General features: G+C 41.1%; 1 protein-coding gene and 1 long non-coding RNA gene across 2 annotated transcripts; one reads left to right on the top strand and one right to left on the bottom strand.

Moving 5' to 3' along the window:
* Positions 1 to 211: 211 nt before the first annotated feature.
* On the bottom strand, positions 212 to 2,591 carry LOC103139894 (uncharacterized). The gene is made up of 2 exons (XM_007554763.2): positions 2,452 to 2,591; positions 212 to 1,001 (listed from the first exon to the last, which is right to left on the bottom strand). The coding sequence occupies exons 1-2, from the start codon at positions 2,484 to 2,486 to the stop codon at positions 305 to 307; spliced, it is 732 nt and encodes a 243-aa protein (XP_007554825.1). The 5' UTR covers positions 2,487 to 2,591; the 3' UTR covers positions 212 to 304.
* A 5,443-nt stretch (positions 2,592 to 8,034) lies between these two features.
* On the top strand, positions 8,035 to 10,018 carry LOC107836541 (uncharacterized). The gene is made up of 2 exons (XR_001662456.1): positions 8,035 to 8,153; positions 9,942 to 10,018. It is a non-coding gene; the product is annotated as an uncharacterized LOC107836541 (long non-coding RNA).
* Positions 10,019 to 14,475: the final 4,457 nt, after the last annotated feature.

Below are 14,475 nucleotides of genomic sequence, written 5' to 3'. Positions count from 1 at the left end.
CTACTGAATTAGTACTTTCTTAAAAATCAAATCCAGCTCCTATAAAGCCCCTCCATGTTGGTTTACGACCGGAAGTTTCACAATAAGACGGGGGCGGCGATCTTAGGCGAGTTTGCAGGAGTCCAATTAGGCTAACTTAATTTTAATTCTAAGTTAGCTTGCTCTTATTTCAAGTGTTTGTACTAAAAAAAAAAAAAAAAAAAAAAAAAAAAAAAAAAAAAAAAAAAAAAAAAACAGGCCACAAAGTACTTTGTAAGATTTAGTGTTTTAGCAAAGTGGAAACACTTTGAGTTTTTAGAAGCTCTTAATGAAACGAGCTCGTCCTTCTCTGTGGTTTGAAGCTGTAAACGGCGTAATGCATCCACGAATTCACGAACCACAGCATCTTCCTCAGGCCCAGGGAGACGACGGGCAGCGTCGACAGGTACGTCTGCTGCTCAGAGAGCCTCGCGTGCAGCAAACACACGAGCTCCAGCAGCACCAGCCCCCAGGTCAGACGGCAGCACAGCCGGGCCCACTGGGAAGTCCTGAACCTCCGGGTCTGCAGCGGCCAGTGGGCCAGCAGCGTGGCCTCCAGCCCCAGCAGCCCCAGCAGGAGCAGCGAGGCCAGGTGATGGGCTTCGAGCAGCTGCTCGCTGAGGGCGCTCAGAGCCCGGCTCGTTCCCGCCTTATCCTCGGCCCACAGTCCCACGGTCAGTCCCAGCCGGATGAGCCAGCGCAGCAGCACTAGCGCGTCCGTCCGGGCCAGCTGGAGCAGGAAGACGGAGGACGGCTTGGTGGAGATGTGAGGGGAGCAGAGCAGCTGCAGAGCCCGCATGCTGAACGCGCAGCCGACCAGCAGGGGGAGCTCATCGCCGTAGGGGAAGAGCAGCACGGTGACCAGCTTGAGCATGAGGAAGCGCCGCAGCCAGCTTCTGGAGGAGGAGAGGACTCCCTCTGTGACCGAACCAGGCCAGCACTGCGAGCTCAGCTTCCACACCGACTTGAAGGCTTCATGATATCTGCACACAGTTTAAACCAATGTTAGTTCAGAGAGGAGGGGGGTGGGGGGTAACCGCATTAGTTCAGTTTAGTTCATTCTGGTAAACTGTCAACATTAAACACGGGAAACAGGAAAATAACAATTAACAAACCCGTAATTTGAAGGAATAGCAAAAGCTTATATCTGCCTATCCTGATGACATGCTTAGCAGCCTACCATCATTCTGTCCACATGTGCATAAGTACACACAAACACGCATGTATAATATTTTTACTTTATTAGTGCCAAAGTATTTCACTTTTACAATAAACTTCAGTGTTTTTTTTATTATTTTATACAATGAACCATCTCAAGTAATGTTTTATAGCTTAAGATTTATTTTATGATTGGAAAAAAGTGGCCTGTATTTGATTTTAGGCGCCTGAGCAGAGTTGGATAGCTCAGTCAGATTGGAAGAAACGTGTCTGTCATTAAAGGTTTTTCAAGTTAGCTTGTCAGCTGGATTTTGGTCTGGGCTTTGACTGGGCCACTTTAACAGATGAACAAGTTTTGATCTTGACCACATGTGTGTAAACATTTTGGCATGTGGGCCAAAATTGTCAGTTTGGAAGTAGTTAAGAGCCTCAACAATGTAAGACAAAAGTGCAACTCTAAATCCATTGTGATTCAGTTTGTTTTTGTTTTTTTAACCTAAAATGAGAGTTGTGGAGAGAGCAGAAACACCCCACACTTTTCAGATTTTTATTTCGGAAAAGATTTGACAGTCATAGTTGTCCTGCTACACCATTTGACATTTTGTGGGTTGGTTTATTACATAAATTACTTTTATGTAATGGGTTGTGATTGCAATGCAGCCAGTGGTTAGAAAAAGCTGAAGGGGCATCACTGGAAGAACACATTTTTGCAGATGGATTGCAATTACAAGTAAACGTTTTCAGCCTCATCTATAGTTTTAAACTGTATATTTATCTGCTATGAAATAATTTGTACCTTTGAGACCTGAAGCGACTCACAAACCTCTCATTATGGTATTTTAAGCATAGACAAAATTAAAGTCATCATTTTTCCAATAAAAGTAAGAACTGTGGGAATGTGTTAGTGTTTAGTTAGTGGTGTTGGGTTTATCAGACAGTTTTGAACGAAGCCTATCAGGTTAAAGTACAGCTGCATAAATCAGGTCACCTACGGCAACAAAGACAGTCGACTCGTCCAGGGTTTTATCCCTGAAAACCTGAGGAAGAAACGTTTAGAAGTTGGCGATAACGCCTTGGGATGTTTCAGCAGTTCTACAGATGAGAACATGAGGTTTCCATTTCCACGTCAAATTAAATCAACAATCTCAACATCTCCCCACACTTCCTTGTTCGAAGTCACGCCAACTTTCAATCTTCCCAACCTCTAGAGACAAGTTCAGCCTCCACTATCCGGGTCGTTATTTTTAAGTTGTTCGCCTGTTTATCAGAACTCACCTGTGTGGAGGTAGGTCAAGGTCAAAGCTCACCATTCTTGTTTCACAACTTCTCCACAATAACCATAATTCCAGTGTGGCGGTGTGGGAAATCACAGTGCGTGAGGAGCCTTCTCTGCTTTGGCTCCGCTAATGTGGCTCCACCTGAACAGCCTGCACATGCCATCGCGCCTGCCGAGCAAAACCTGTCCACATGTGACTCATGATTGTGCAAAAAATGTTTTTTGCCCGAGGCTTCTGCTCCACTCAGCTGGCATCTGTGCGGGCTTGTGTTGGTTTTCCAGGTAACTCTTAAAAGAAGGAAGGAGCTGCGATTGGAGCAGGAATGGAGGGAACGTCGGCCTTCAGGTGTGAGCTGCTACTAGAAATTCATTTCCCCCAAAACAACATCAAGTGGAAATAACGCAGAGTACAGAGCTAGAGACATGATGAGGGCGGTTTTATTGGCGTCTCGTCTTGTTTTGGTCGTTCACTCCTCAGGGCACAGCAGTCGTATCCACAACAAACAGGATGTGATCACAGTTCAGTAGCTAAATATGACGTGGCTGTCCCCCTGAAATGACTAATCACTCTGCTTACTGTGGCACATTATACGTGTTGCCAGGCCTCCCTAACCTCACATCTGTGAGGTTATCTGACATCACAGAGCAACAAGTCAGATTGTGTAATGTAGAGCCTCCGTCCTGCAGCTTTTTGATGCATTCCTCTCTCTACACACCTGAACTACATGAATGACTCACTACCACAACTCTGCAGGACGGGATGACGCCCTGATGAAGGAATTCAGCCTTTTGACTTAGTCGTGTTTCAGAAGCGAAACACAGTTATAGTTGCAAGTCTTGAGTGCCCGGCTTTAGCCCATTAGCTGGATTACATGACCCATCACATAGCCCTTAGTCCCCTCCTGATTGACTGGACTCACCTGAGTCTATTTCCACATGAGGAAGTTTGAGATGCCAGGAACCAACCACTCAGCTAAGCAAGAACCAGAACCGGGTCACCAAGACCTGGCTGGTCCATAGCGAGAGACTTGGGTAAAGGGATTTATTTTTTTTTTTTTTTATTTTTTTTTTTTTTTTGCATGTTTTTTTTTTTTAGCTTATATATGAATACAGCTCTACTGGACTTTGTTTTTTTTTATGTTTCAAATGATTAATCCAGTTAAGTTAAATTGGTTTGAGATGAGTTGAGCTAGGCTGAGTTAAACTGGACTGGGTTGAGTTGAGTTGGTTTGAGTTAGGTTGATCTGATGGGTTGTGGTGTTTTATTAATCCAGAGGAAATTATGAGGTAATCTGTTGTTCTCATGCATATATAACCACCCAAAAAAGCTTAAAAACATTAAAAACATAATGAAAGGCACATTAAAGATAGAAAAACTACCATAAAGAGAAACAAAACATTAATCGCCACATTTCCCACCTTTCCCTGTTGTAGTTGAAAACCCAAAGCGAAGCAATAAAGCAACAAAGCGAAGGCCCCCGAGAGCCAAAGAGGCCCCCACCACTGTCCTGTCTGACAGAGACGAGTCGGCAGTGTGTCTATAGAGCGGCAGTCTGAATGTGACGGCACACCAGGGGGACAATACACCTGTTCCCTTGAGTTCCTGAGACAGAAACACGTCAGAACCTGAAAATTGCCCGGTCTTCTAGTGACGATTCCCTGGAATCCAAAATGAGGGTTTTTTCTTACAGTTTGTCACATGAAACATTTGAAATCTTCCCTTTCCCACCCTAATTTATGTTCTCAAATTAAAACCTGTCCTAAATCTCAGATCTCATTCTCACAGCCTGGGGTTTTAATCAGCTGAACCATTACTGACATTATCGTTATCACAGAAAAAACAGTTTCCCTGTTTTTAAGCTCATTAAACAAACAATGTGAAGCTTAGAAGAACACAGTTTTGTGGTGTAGAAAGTAATCAGTGTCAATCTTACTTTCCTGCATGTTGACTCATCAATGGCAAACAGACTTTAACAGGTGTTAGGTGGGATTACTTGTGGTAAAAACTGTGTTCTATTGGCTTAAGCCAATAAACTCAAAAGTTTTACACCATCAAAACTGTACGGTGCATAAATTACTGAGATTATTGCTGAGTGCCTGAAACATGAACATGTGGTGTCGAAATGCAGAACTTAACACGTTCACACAGTGTGAGCCGTTTATCTATAATTACAGTGGTGTTGGGTTAATATTAGGGAAAGCGCTGAAGAAAAGCAGTTCTGTGTCGAGGCTTGCAGAGCTGACATTTAGCTTTTGTTGTTGCTGAGATGAATTAGATCGAGCTTAGCTCACTAAATCAGTGAGTGATGGCTTGATTTGGACCACTGCCCTGAGGATCCTGCGGGGGAACCAAGTGAAAAGAATGTAAACAGTCAGATTTTTTTTTTTTAATCTTTCTTTTTCTTACTGTTTATTCAATGTTACATGACTCAGTGTTTCTGATTTTAACTACGTAAAGCACCTTTGAAATGCCTTGCTGCTGAAATGTGCTATACAAATAACATTTGATTTGATTTGATTTTGATTTGTGTCAGGAAATGTTGAATATTTTCAGTTCCACTGGTGTTTATGGCTGATGGTTTACTAATGAGAGTTATGTTTGTGTTTCCCAGTGATCTTCATGCCACATTCCTCCGATCTCCTGGATGAGACACAAACAGGTGCACCAGGACTTGTTTTTTCCCTTACGTTTATTTTCTACAATCCAGTTTTTGGTAAACATGTAAACGCAAAGCGTGGACAGAAAGTTTTCCACATTTTGTCACTTTTTTTTGGAGATTTTATTTTGTATTTTATTGCTAATTTATGTTACAGGTCAATACAAAGCACAACATAAATGTAAAGAGGTTACATATTGTTATCGGTGAACAAACAGCATCAGACAGGTCAGGAATAATGTGGAAGATATAAAGAAGAATAAAGTTATAAAACAATATCCCGAGCTCTGTTCAACCCGTTATTAAAAATGAAGAAGATGACTTTGAGACGGATAACTTAAACAGGAAGGGCAAGAGAACAGCATTAATCAGAGAAGAGGCTTGTGGTAGCTCTGAGACATTTCAACTTTGATAAAAAGTTCATAAATCTGACCTTAATGGAAGAGGCGAGAAGAAAACCACATAAACTCTCATTTAGTTTTCCACAAGAAGAAAGAATCTCTGGTCAGATGGGACCGAAACCGAACCTTATGACCAACAAACAAAATCGTTTTGCCATCCTCAAAAGTAAAGCATTGAAGAAATAAATTAGTAAGTGCACATCAAATAATTAAATACAGATCAGATTATAAAAATAATACAATCACCCACCTGCTTCATAAAATAATACTAGCATTAGCATTTCAAAAGATGCTTAAAACACAGGATGCAGGGGAGTGAAAAACATTAATTCTTCTTCAGGAATTTAACTTCATTAAATATGCACACACATGCACACACACTCAGTGGCTTTAGAAACTTTAGAAAATCACTAGAAAATCAAATGAATACACAGGCAGAAATGCTATAACAAACTCACTCACTCATTGCTGTTGAAACACCAGTGAACCCAACATGGACGCTCGGTCTATTGAACATGTTTCTGTTTTTGGGAGAAACCCGGAGAGAAAACCAACAACACACTCCTGTTTGTGTGTTTTTCTCCTGTTTGCTGCCGGACTCTGGAACACATTCTTCTGATTCAGTCTCAGTGGGAGTCGTCTCCTCAGGGATTTCTGCTGGAGATTTTGCATTTGCACCAAAACTGCTTCATCTCCTGCATGATCTCCACTGAAGAGTTCCTCAACCATAGATGCTTCAGACGCCCATCCAGGGCGGTCTCCTGTTGGCTGACTGGACTCTGCACAGGTGGGGTGGACTTCACACGTGTCCATTTACTTAAAGGGTTTTGAGATGACTTCACCCGGGCCTTTGAAAAAACATGAAACTATGGATAGTTTCTCTGCAGGTCTTCTCAGATATTTCAAGATCGACTTTTCTGTCCAAGTCCACGTTTTCTGAAAGAAGCAAATTTCCCACAACTTGACCGGATCCCCTAAGTTTTTTACAAATAGCCACAAAAATCTTCTGGCTGTGAACGGAGATTGTTTCTGGGTCACCATCAATTTCTTCCCCCTGAACTTCAGTTCAACTTTCTCTAAGAGATGTTTATGAATGTTACAACCATCCCGAAGAGACAAGTGGAAACCTGAAGCTTTAATGGCCTGGGCAATCAGGCAGTGTATCAACAAGGACAATGAATCTCTCTTGTCTTCCTGTGAAGCCTGTTCCTCTGTTTCCACTGAGGAAGTTGGCATCTTACTGTCAGACAAAGTTTCTCCCTCAGATGGCTCAGAGGAATACTCTGAAACTTCCTCTATAGGAGACAAGGGAGTTGAGAATTCATTGAACTCCTGTGCCCCTGGATGTGCTAGGATATAAAACTTCAACAAACCATAGATCCGGTTCGTATTCCTCGCAATCGACATCTGGCAGTTGTCCTTGATAAACAAAGTCCACCCCAAATGTTTGCTTTGGTTCTAACACCTGTATGTTCAAATCTTTGGAGGGACAGTTTTCCAGCTTTACAACAACCGATAAGTCATCTGGAGGAAAGAAAGGCTCCACAGGAGAGATTTCATCAAACCTTGGCTCTGGTTCTGATTCCTCTTCCTGTCGATCTTCAGCTGCCAGGATAGCCAGACAAACAAAGGCTTCCATGGGGGAAGTTTTCTCCCTCACTTCGGCTGACTGAATGCCAGAATCCCCTGCAGACTTTTTCCCTTCTTCCACCTGGCTGCCCAGTGTTGGCATCTGTTCAGTGGAAGAAGTTTCCTGCTGTTCTGGTGTTGGAGCAACCTTCGCCGAATGTTTGTGAGAGAATTTTGTGAAGAATCCCTTCATCTTCCCTGGAAGATCTTTGAGCTTTGAACTTTCAGCTCTGATCTTCGAGAAGATGGGAACCTTCCGTATTTTCTTGGATTCCTCACAAGCATGCAATCTAACAAAAAGTTCATTTATTATGACTTTGGTTTCTTCAGCCATGTCATGAATCATGGGACTTCTCGTAAGGTCGTCGGAGTCTGAGGAACTCAGTGTCGACCACATACTTGACGATAAGCCTGCTTAACTTTTCAGTGTGGTCGGTACTGAAGTCTCCATAGACCTTTACAACTCTTGCAAACGCTTCCGGGACTTTGTTCCCGACGATCGCCTCAACGGCTTAAGTGAAGCGTTTATCTTTTGGGAGAATATCCAGAATGCTGGTTGTAAAAAGCTCCAAGATTTCTCCCAAAATCTTGACCAGAATGCAGGTGGTGCTGCGAGCTGGGTCTCCAGTAGCCAGACACATCCAGTCCATTGAGGTCAAGTTGAGGAACAGAGGATGGATTATTCCCGTCATGGTGTCTATGGTGACGGCCTGGCTCTCTCCAGATTGGGAACTCATTTTACTCTCCATGATTGCTCTAGGTCTGTCTAGTCTGAGAAGATACTTCAACTTTTCTGCTTAAACTAGTGTAGTTGTAGATGTCTGTGTTTAATTTAATTTAAATAAAAACCCGTTTCCCTGTCTGATACTGTTTTATTCATACAAATACCTTATTTATTTATTTATTTAAGTTTATTTGATAGGGACAGACACACGTCAACATAGACAAACTGAACAGAACAGGAGTCCCATGTTTGCGTCATGATGCAATAGCAGCAGCTAATTCGCAGCACTTGTCCCTAGATGGGCTTCTAAACAGTAGCTCTAAAAATTAAAGTGATAATCATTTAAAATAGCACAACATAATGTTGACAACATCTACAAACAGTGAAACACATAAAAAATAGATACCACTCTGTTTTCGACATAACCAGAGTTTTGTTTGTGTTTTGAACGTACTAAAACTGGTTACGGACTTTGAAGTGATTTCCAAATTGCAGATCCTCTCATGGACAAGAGCACTTTGAGTAAAAGTGGTTCTTNCTGTCCATCACTTGTTTAAGCTTGACCATTTTGTTCAGACCTCTAACATTCCAACTAGATATATTAATTATAGGACAAACAGACATAAATTGTGTAATTGGAGATGTAAACAAATAAAATACATTGGCCCCTTCCTATTCTTTCATTCAAGTAGTGTAAAGTCCACAAAAATACAGTATCCAGAGTGAGCCCTATAACCCAAATCTCCACATATTTCCCCAAACGAAATGTGGCGTTAACCCCTTCTGAATATTGAACTTGGGTTATATGAAACATTGCAGCCACCAAGTGGGTAACGTAAAAGTCTACACGCATAACGATGGTCATGTATGGGTTGGCTGGCATAAACAAAAAATGCTTTGACCAAAATATCAATAATTAAGGTGAGATTTGCTAACATTACAAAGATGTTATAAAGAAATATTAACAGTGTTCATTTTTCCACACACAGAAGCAAAACGTTCTGAGAATACTGAGTTACTTTTAGGAACCATGCCAGAAAAAGAACAGCGAGTACATACTAAGTTTTGGAGTTGTCCTCAGCCTGCGAGCTTATTCCATCAATATACTTTTCGGCTTCTTCCACGGATTTGAAGATCCGGCGTTTGTCATTGTGTGTGATGATCAAGTGGGCTGGATACAGAATGCCATACCGAACTTTAAGGGCACGAAGCCGGATTTTCACTCCATCAAAGCGCCTTTGCAGCTTGCGAGTCTCGGCCGAAAGGTCAGGAAAGAAGGTGACGCGGTGGTTCTTATAGTGTACCTCTTTCATTTTCCTGACGGCTTTCAGAGTTGCTTCCCGGTCCCGATAGCTCAGAAACTTCATTAAAACAACCCTTGGAGCCGCAGGATTGGAGGTAGGGGGCCCGATCCTATGGGCTCTCTCCACGCAGCGGGACGAGGTGAAGTCCTCACCTAATGTCTCTCGGAGCCACTTCTCCAAGAAGCCACACAGATCCGATCCCTCGGATTTTTCAGGCAGCCCGACCAGTCTCAGGTTGGAGCGCCTGCTCCTGTCCTCTTGCTCCGCAGCTCTGTCAGAAAGCACCTCCACTGTTTTCTCCAGTGATTTAACTCTGCCTTGAAGGGAAGTGACATCGTCCTCTGCTTGTGAAATTCGCGCTTCTGTTTCCCCGGTTCTTTCAGTGAGCGATTGTATATCCCTTTTGATATCCTTAATTGCTTTCAGCATATCAGCAGAATGTTTGTTCATATCCTCCTTCAGCAAGCTGATTGCTCCGAGAATATCACGGTTAGTCGGAGCTTCTTGAGCCTCATCCAAGTTAACAGGCGCTGCCGTGCTAGCATGAGCTACAATAGCCGCATGAGCTACGTTAGCCACATTCACTTGTGGAGCCGTTTTAGTCGGTTGTTGGACCGGTTTGGCATTTTTCGGTGGCATGATCCCCAGTAAGCGTTTTCCCGTTAGCAAAATAGGCGAAGTTGCCAATATTGGTCTGACTTACGGATTAATTTAGAGGATTTAGCAGCGAGCCATATGCACATACACCCTTCAGCGAGACGCCATAACCGGAAGTTCCCTAGATGGGCTTTTAAACAGTAGCTCTAAAAATTAAAGTGATAATTTAAAATAGCACAACATAATGTTGACAACATCTACAAACAGTGAAACACATAAAAAATGGATACCGCTCTGTTTTCGACAATAACCAGAGTTTTGTTTGTGTTTTGAATGTACTAAAACTGGTTACGGACTTTGAAGTGATTTCCAAATTGCAGATCCTCTCATGGACAAGAGCACTTTGAGTAAAAGTGGTTCTTCAAAAGTGGACCTTACAATTTCCATCTAAAGCCGCTCTAGTAGATCTGCTATTGCCCTGCAGTCTCTGTATGCAGCCGCTTAATGGTGTAGGTGCAAGTCCATTTAAACACTTAAAAATCAGTTTTAAAAGATTATAATTTATAAAATTAGTAAAATCCAAAATGCCAAATTTAGCCAAAATGTGACAATTATGGAATCTGATTGGCTTTTGATATAAAACCTTTAAAGCCCAATTATGGAGACTTGCTAATGGTTCGAGTTTAGTTTGACTAGTCTGAGACCAGACTGTACCTCCAAAGGAAAGATGTGAGAGGATCAGGAGTTCAAAAACATCTCTGCACAGTGAAGTGTTAAACAATTTCTAATGTTTATTAGACAGTTTATATTTGATCTAACAGTTTTGCAGATTTTATCAACACGACTCCTAAAATTTAACTGAGCATCCAGAATTATTCCTGAATATTTTTCTTGTGATATTTGTTCAATAGAGTCCCCACTGATCTGGATATTCAAGGACTGTAATGATGTTGTCTTGACTGAAAAGCAAATGCACTTTGGTTTCTTCGTATTGAGACTTCATGTTGGCAAATCACCTTTTTTTGGAGTTTTTAAACCTTACTGACACAACTTTACGCTTTTCTCACTTTTACTGGTACAACTACATCATCACTTGCATAAAAACCTTCTTGGGTATGCTAATCGGAAACATGAGGAGGAAAAGTGTTTTGTTGGGACTGAATATCTATAATGCATAGCGATTGATCTGATTGTGAGTCATGCACTGCAATTAAAAACCGAATAGCAGAGAAAAAAACACCGCAAGAAGGATGTTTAAGTGGTCACAGAGTCAATGCTGTTGACTCCACAGAACAACTGAGATGACTTGATGACACTGATTGAATTAGAGCCTGACCGCAGCTGGTGTTGACAACTTTACCCCCCATTTAACCCATTAACACCGGATGGAACCAGCGGTTGTAGCATCTGCCCCGTTCAGACCGGGGGCGTCCGCTGTGAGATGATTCTTTCATTGATTTTATGTTTGTTCTGCAGCAGAGGCTGAGAAACAGAAGTTTAATTTACAGTAAAGATAATAATAATTAAAAAAAAAAAACAGAAAAAGTTTTGAAAGTACTTTGAAAAGAAACGGCTTCTTCAAAAAAGCCACCACCATTGTTTGAGGGCACGTGCAGAGGGGGGGCCTGGGGATGCTTGAGCACGTGCCCCTTTTGCTCCTTGCCTCCAAGTGCCCTTTTGGTCAATTCATTTATTTATTTTTGGTATTATTTTCTAAGCCCTCTTCTGACACATAACATGTACTAAAATTATTTGTTTTTTGTTGGGTTTTTTTTTGTACAAAATAATAAGCCCCCCCACCCCTCCCCGCCAACTTGTTACCTTTGACCTTTTGCCCGTGACGCATGACACAGTTGCCTCCCGCGCAGTGAGATAAGGCGGCTAACTGGAGCTCAACGAACGTTCAAGATTACAGATCAGTTTTTGGTGAATTAAAAAAAAAAAAACGTTTTTGGTGAATAAAGTGGAGCAGACTTGCTACTTGTCAGATGACGGAAAACGTTGTAGTATCGTTTCTGCTTCAGCACGGAGTCGCGGTTTAAGCAGAGATAATGAAATACAACAGACACTGACAGGCCTCTGCGTCTGGCTTAATCTGAAGAACTACTGAGCGGGAGGAGACAGCCAGGTGAGGAAAACTGTTCTTATCTATCGATTCGGTATTTTTACCATACAGACATTAGGCTGCTGTTGTTGTGCTATTAGCTAACTGCTAGCTAACGACTTTGCTAGCAAAGCTAGATAACTGAAAAGCTTCTTCCATGTATCGTTAGTGATATCAGTCATTCTTCAGTATCACTTATGCAATACGAGGCACATCGCCCGTCCAAATCTTATCATCTCCATAATGGATAAATGTCAGATCTTCTAATTTTCTTTGCTGCATAATGTACATTGCATTTATTCTAGCATTAGGTAAATGTATCTTGAAGGAGAATAGCACTTAAATAAAAGTCCAACAAGGATATTCATTTAGAATTAAAAATGACTCACCCTGAATTACCATGATAGATATAATGTATGTAATAAAAGTGTGTCATTCATGAAGGGGATAAAACTCAATCCAGACTTTAAGTAAGTTTAGGGTCTGGTTCGCAGAGTATGAAGTTAATTTTTACCCAATTATTCAATGGAAAAAAAAACTAACCTCAGTTAAGTAAGTAAAATAAAATTGTAATCAAAACTTTTGGAATTGTAATGATTTCTTTTTTAAAAACAAAACGTTATGTTAAAAAAAACTTTTAAATTAAATAACTAATTTTTGTCTCGTGAACTTAAGTTATTTGCCAAACATAAACTTTTATTTGCACATATCAGAAATTTTGTTGCGATTTTGGGCCCTGCCCCTGACTTCATGTGAGAATCACAAGCAAAACTTTGAGTCACAAACAAAAATTTAGAATAGAAAGAAAAGATTTCTGACAAGCACAAATAAGTTTGTTTTCAAAAAAAAATTTCACTTCATGAGACAAAAATGTGTGATTTTAATTTAAAAAAAGTTTTTTTAACCAAAACTCAGTAGGCTTTTCTCATGGTGACATGCATTAACAATTCAATTTTTTCTTTTGTTTTTCTGCAGTTCCACGTTAAAGTTTGATGCAGCTCTGCTTTCCTGAATGGACCATCTTCATCTCCACTGCAGTAGTAGGAAACGGGCAGCTTTTTTAAATAGATTACAGTACACTGAAAGGTTGCATTGTGCCCTTGTTTACATTTTTAATAGTGTAATTCTGTATAGACAAAATATGTCTGGTGGTCTAGCTCTGATTTACATATCTTGCTCAACTGCAGGTTTGAATATTGCAATACTTTCCTATAACAAAATAGACCTGCAGAAAGAAATTACTAATAAAATAATCTTACATATGCATAGTTGTATGTTCTATATAGAGATTTTCCTTAGCTTTGATTGTATATCTCACAATTTTGTAATTTATCATTGTTTATTAAACTCTGAAAGCTGAGAGGCTTTGTTTATATTCTGTCCTAAAATGCGGTTAGATGTGCCTTTTTTTTTTTTCTTTTTTTTGAGCACCTGCCCCTTTAGTGATCTCTGCACGGCCCTGTGTTCAAATGTGGGTTAATGTTTCAAACCACATACAACGCTTTGCAGGCAGGCCCGACAGTTAAATTACGATCTCGTCGCTTGTCGTTTTATGATTTTCCACGGTGAAGAGCTGCAATGCCTCTTGGCATTTTGTCTAACCCACTTCAGGCCGTTTTTCTCCAAACAAAAACTCCAGACGATCCTCTTCAGAATATGCACAGCGTTGTCGTTGCTGCTCATAACCCGATGGCCTCCTGCAGACAGAAGGCAGAGCTTGCTGCTTTGATGTGCTGTCGCTCTATCTGCACAATCTCAGTTGCTCGGAAACCGCCGCAGCTCTTTGGTGACGCTTTGCTGAACTCTCTTTTGTGAAACTTTGCAGCTGAGAATCAATACATTTCAGAGATAAGATGGCCCAAATAAACATCCTCGTATGCAGTTCTGCTAAGAGAAAATTTTTGGGTGATTTTTTTTTTTGTGTGTCTTGTTTCACAAAGACAGCAGCTGTCACTGTCAGCAGACCACCCAGGTAGAAAGAGAGTCTCTGCTCTGTGACCACAAAACTGTCCTGCTGCTTTTGGATGGCTACTGATAACAGCAGGAGAAAGCGGACAGCTTTCCACCGGTGTGAAGTCACAGAGATTGTATAACTTTATGATTAGTATAAACTGGCTGCTGCTTCCATGGAAGAACTTGTGCCGCTGCAAAAGCCGGAGAGCTGCTGGGCTCGGCCCAAATATGCACTATGTCTGAATCAGGTAAACAAAAGCTAACAAGTGTTCCTGACTAAATAACCAAGTGGGACATGCGGTCTTTCCATCATAACTGAGCAGTGAGTGTATACATAACGTTTCCTATTCGTTGGCTGGTTCTCTGTAAGACTTAAAAAAAAACGACAATCACAGAGGAGAAGAGGTAATTAATTCAATCCACTTATTAAACAAAAAAAGCTAATTCCCTTTTTAGGTGATAGTTTACCGAGTTCACAGATCAGTAGATGGATCACTCATTGAAAAAAAATCTAAATTTAAGACAGCAGTGGCTCCTTGGAGAGGCCTTCACCCTTAACAGTAACTTTAGTAGAGTTACTGCAGCTGTCTGTACGTTTATTTCTGTAGCAATGAACATACACACAAAGTGACGTCAAAGGACAACCATTTAAAT

Source organism: Poecilia formosa, unplaced genomic scaffold (assembly GCF_000485575.1).
Source record: "Poecilia formosa unplaced genomic scaffold, Poecilia_formosa-5.1.2 Scaffold66, whole genome shotgun sequence".
Lineage (NCBI taxonomy): Eukaryota > Metazoa > Chordata > Actinopteri > Cyprinodontiformes > Poeciliidae > Poecilia > Poecilia formosa.
This window is presented reverse-complemented; position numbering and strand designations above follow the sequence as displayed.

Excerpts from the sequence above, each read along its gene's own strand:
- LOC103139894 (XM_007554763.2), bottom strand. The coding sequence starts at position 2,486 with ATGGTGAGCTTTGACCTTGACCTACCTCCACACAG. Across the intron at positions 1,002-2,451 it reads CTTGACCTACCTCCACACAG|ATATCATGAAGCCTTCAAGT; the intron begins GTGAGTTCTGAT and ends AACTGTGTGCAG.